Here is a 4,552-nt window from a genome sequence, read left to right on the forward strand (position 1 = left end):
AGCCACAAGCCTATCAGACTGTGAACTTGTGGCATCGCTATTATGAATGATAATACAGTAATATGGAAGTAGCTGTGTGCAAAGCATTATCGGAAGCAAGCATTAAGTGCTTTACGCACACTATAGACCTTGCAGTCCAACCTACCTGAGTGGTTCCCAGCGTCAGCGAGTGACACGTGGCTGCTTTTTTCCCCCATCAGAGTCGAACAGCTTAAAGTCCAAGCAGACGCTGCAGTAATTCTACTGTACATTTCATCAAACTTACTTAAGATTTGTCTGATCAAAATACTAGGGGTGTCACAAGATCTCACAAGATTAAAACATGACAAGATTTCTCATTCAGAAAAAAACTGTCTTGTGGGCACTAGGCCTGGGACGACGAAAAATAAATTAATGAATCACACAATAACTGAAAATGAAGTGGATAATCAATATATTGCCATGTGCATGCGTGTCTGTTTTCCTCGCCTCTCCCCTCCAAACAGGCAGGAAGAGAGCTCACCGTGTGCAGTGTTTTCAGCACCTTGGCGCGTTTGTTCCATAGAACTACGGCATGAACAGAGTGAGCCCTTTTGTCAGTCATACAGTCTTTTTGTCTCATTAGGTGGAGGCCGGGCCGCTAGCATACACACAAAGTGCAGAAGAGTGTAACGTCGTGGAAACTAAATTAGTATATTGCAATATATAGTGATATTTTTTAAATATTTTTTCATTGTACTTTTTTTTTAAATTATGTTAAAAATCTCATCTTGTCTCGTTCTCATAGGCCCAATATCGTGCATCGTCTCGTCTCGTTACATCCCTATTATTATACTGTATAATATCACAGCAGTGCTTTATTTGGTCTCCAAAAATGTTGACAATAATGTCGTTCAGCATCAATTTTCTGGGACAATAATCATTTCCTAACACACCTGCATTTTTTTGTGACTCGGTTAAGTAAAAAAGTTTGTTCTGTCCCATGTTTTCATTGTATTTTTCTTCAAATTAATGTCAAAATCTTCTCTCGCCTAGTTCTCATGGATCCAATCTCGTGAATCGTCTCGTGAATTGGGTGTCTCGTGACACCCTTACTTAAAACGCTCCACAAATGGCAACACCCCAATCTTCCTATGATTCAGTTTTTGACGAACATTTTTGCCTCGGTTTTGGTACAATATTGCACGTAACAACGTAGTCTGTTTGCCTGTGCTGCATCGTTCAGCGAAATGGAGTGCTCAGAACAAAGCACCCTACGCGTTGCAGACTCACCGTCCCGGCATCTTTTATTGAGTGTGACTGCTAAATAACCCGCCAAAGAAAGTTGCATGTGGCAGCAATTTGATTCAGAAGCTGAGAAACATTATTGAAGTCCGCATCAACAATAAGTTCCATCCATTCCTCATTTATAATAATTTCACATTGTTTCCTGCATGTAAAACTACTATTCTCTATAAGATGTATTTTTGTTGATATTTGTGGGTGTCTGAAAGGAATTTGTTGAATTAATGATTTGGGAAATGGGAAAAATTGCTTCAATTTTTGTACATTTTAGTTTTTGTCAAACCTTTTGGGCTAAATGAATGACAAAAACTGTACTTGTGAAAAATATGGCCTCAAAAGTTGCAAAAAAATTCGGAATTCAAACCATCATGGTGTGTAAGACGAGCTCAGTGAGTGTCTAAAACAGGGGTAGGGAACCTATGGCTCGGGAGCCAGATGTGGCTCTTTAGATGACTGCATCTGGCTCTCAGACATTTCTTAACACCATAAAATGTGTTTTATTTTAATTTGTTTTCCTGACATTTTAAAGTAAAACATGACAGAAGTCAGTGTTAAAAATAACATTTAAAATATGCATTCGAATGCATTTTAATCCATTTGATTTTGTAGCGCAATGCCAGCTGTCCTTCCCATTTTCCAGTGTCAGACACCAAAACTTTATTATTGGGGTCGTCCCTCCTTTAATCAAATAGTCAGCTAGGTAATTGTGCAGAGACAACCCTTTTGACGAAAAAGGGAAAGAAAGATACGGAGTAGGGCGCAAAACCATGCAGCAGCAGAAGTTGCATTAATGGTAAAAAGTAATGTATTTATTATTTGTTAGCTTCAATATAACATTTTTATTAAAAAGTATAAATTCAGAGACTTATATTCTAAAATTGTTGGTCTTCCTTAAATATACACACATTTGGTTGTATTCGGTGTTGAAAAATGATATGGCTCTCACGGAAATACATTTTTAAATATGCGGCTTTCATGGCTCTCTTTGCCGAAAAGGTTCCCGACCCCTGGTCTAAAACGTCTAAAAGTCGACAAGTTTGTTTTTTTTGTGTGTAATGCCGCTACAAAAAGGCAACCAATGACAACAAAGAGGAAGTGTAATGACAACCATAGAACAGGAAATGTCACTAACTGCAGCACAGGAAAGCACCTGGCTGCTCAGTATAATATGGCTGGAGTGAAATTAATAAATAAAATGTTTATCTGCTGTTAAGGTAGATCAAGACATAAATGATGCCCTCATGGCCAAAAACCTTGACTTTCTGTCATATTTAATTACACTGAAAAAAAATGTAATTCCGAAAACAATAATAGTAAGAATATATAGACTATTCCTCTACAATTTTAAGAATTATGAATGAGCCACTCACCATTGAGGCCATTGGGGATGCTCCTGTGATGGTGGGGCACCGACAGGTCGTCCATGGACCTCCTCATAGGGGGGGCCAGCTTGGTGCCCTCAGAGGCGGGCTTGTGCATGTGGTTGTGGTGGTCGGGACTTCCAGTACTGCCGGCGCTGGACGTGCTACTCCCATCCCCGACGTCCCTGACGGTGCCGGTGCCCCCGTTCAGGTTGCTCAGGCTGGACTGGCTGTCTATGGAGCTCCTGGATCCGGCCCCGTTCCTCTCCTCGTCCAGCATGAGGATGATCTCCTTCAGCTCAGTGTTCTCCCTCAGCACGCTCTCCTGGTTGGCCTCCAACTCCTTCAGTTTCATCATGTAGGTGCCCACCTCCTTCCACATGGCGCTGGCCGTGTAGCGGCCGAAGCGCTGCCACTCGCGGGAGAGCTTCTTGCCCTTCTGTCGATCGTCGTCCAGGAAGCAGCAGAGCTCGCGGAGCTCATGGTTGTCGTCCTGCAGCTTCTGGTTGACCTCCTTAAGGCTGCGGATCTCATGGAGGTGCACCTGCAGCCGCCGGTTGATGTCCTTCATCATGTTGCCGTGCTCGATCATTAGGTTCATCTTCTCTCCGTCGACCCGGCGAAGCCGCCGGAGAAGCTCCTCCTTGCCGCAGCGGAGCAGCTCATCGTCGGTCAGCTGGCTCAGGTCGTCGCCCGGAGACTCGGACTGGTTCTTGGCCATGGCTCGGTGTGGAGGGTGGTTCAAATGGCAGAGAAGGGAAAGGGGATCAACCGAGCCTCAACTGCGGGATCGTGTTGAAACACATAGTGGAGGTTAAAAACGTAAAAAAAAAATCGATTAGCAATAAGATCCGAGCGGGTCGAGCGGCACCGGGCCGAGTGTTGTCACCGAGCAGCCCTCACTGAACATAGCTCCATCTAAACCCAAGCATCGCACGCAACAAGCTAACAGCCAGCCTGGAGAACATTCCAACAAACACCCAAAACAAGAGTCTTGCTTCGGTCAGCCTCGCTGCCTGTTCCCGCGGAGCTAAGCCTATTTAGCGGGATTGGAGCCTCACAGGAGCGGCTGGTTGGGAATTAGCGGTGGAACCCCCTCCTCCTTGTCCGGACGCTGAGCTCTGAACGCGGCCAAGGAGCTTTGGACCAAGACGGCCAATCAGGACCGGGGAGGGAGGGGCGGCAGGTGGGTAGGAGCAAGTCTCGCGCGATTTGGTATCTTAAAGGCATAATACTTCATATTATTGACAAGTGGACAACACGGGCTCTCAACACTTTTCACTGGAATAAATGCCTTAGATAATAATATAATTGTAAAATACTTTAAATAGGAAAATATGTGCTTACAAACGATTCAATTGAGTCACCCTGCTAAAATCAATCTGTTCAAATAGAAGATCCCTTTTACCTTTTTGTGTCAATGCAGAAGATAATAGTAATAAAGTAATAATGATAGATTAAAAAAGAGCATTTACACAATGGTTATACAAACCTTTCAGCAAAATGTGTTTAAATAAGAGCCCCCTCGTTGCGACATGATACATAAAGCAGTTACAGCAGTGATGGCTGCTTCATACACGTCATGTCTTCACATCTGACATAGAAACTTCAATACTTTATTTGTAATGAGTAGTTTCACTTAATTCATGATCTGACTGCCACCAAATTCACCCCTGTATTTGTACGTTTTGCGTCCATATTATGGAAGTAGTGGAGATGGCTGGTAAAGTTGCAGCGCTCCCTTGTGTGCGGTAGTAGAAGCAGGCGGAGGACAATATGGGCGGAAAAATGACAGGAAAAAATATATTTATTTTAGATTTATTATTTCAATGATTGTTACAGGCAAACAGCTCCTCCAACGTAAATCACAAAAGTGGAAGTGACTTTAACATAGCTTTATTATATTGTTTATTTTGACAATTGTACAG

At 43.0% G+C, this 4,552-nt stretch overlaps 1 protein-coding gene across 5 annotated transcripts in view; it reads right to left on the reverse strand.

The window, feature by feature from the left end:
• ccdc85cb (coiled-coil domain containing 85C, b) overlaps nucleotides 1–3,759 on the reverse strand; it is a 66,912-nt gene extending 63,153 nt beyond the window's left edge. For 3 of the 5 annotated variants that reach the window (XM_054761439.1, XM_054761437.1, XM_054761436.1), the window contains exon 1: nucleotides 2,634–3,757. In XM_054761439.1, the coding sequence (XP_054617414.1) occupies nucleotides 2,634–3,345 (712 nt within the window). In that variant the 5' untranslated portion in view covers nucleotides 3,346–3,757. Of the gene's footprint in view, nucleotides 1–2,633 lie in introns of all 5 variants that reach the window. The other 2 variants (XR_008566907.1, XM_054761438.1) reach the window with 2 other exon arrangements.
• Between the last annotated feature and the right edge of the window lie 793 nt (nucleotides 3,760–4,552).

Source organism: Dunckerocampus dactyliophorus, chromosome 19 (assembly GCF_027744805.1).
Source record: "Dunckerocampus dactyliophorus isolate RoL2022-P2 chromosome 19, RoL_Ddac_1.1, whole genome shotgun sequence".
NCBI lineage: Eukaryota > Metazoa > Chordata > Actinopteri > Syngnathiformes > Syngnathidae > Dunckerocampus > Dunckerocampus dactyliophorus.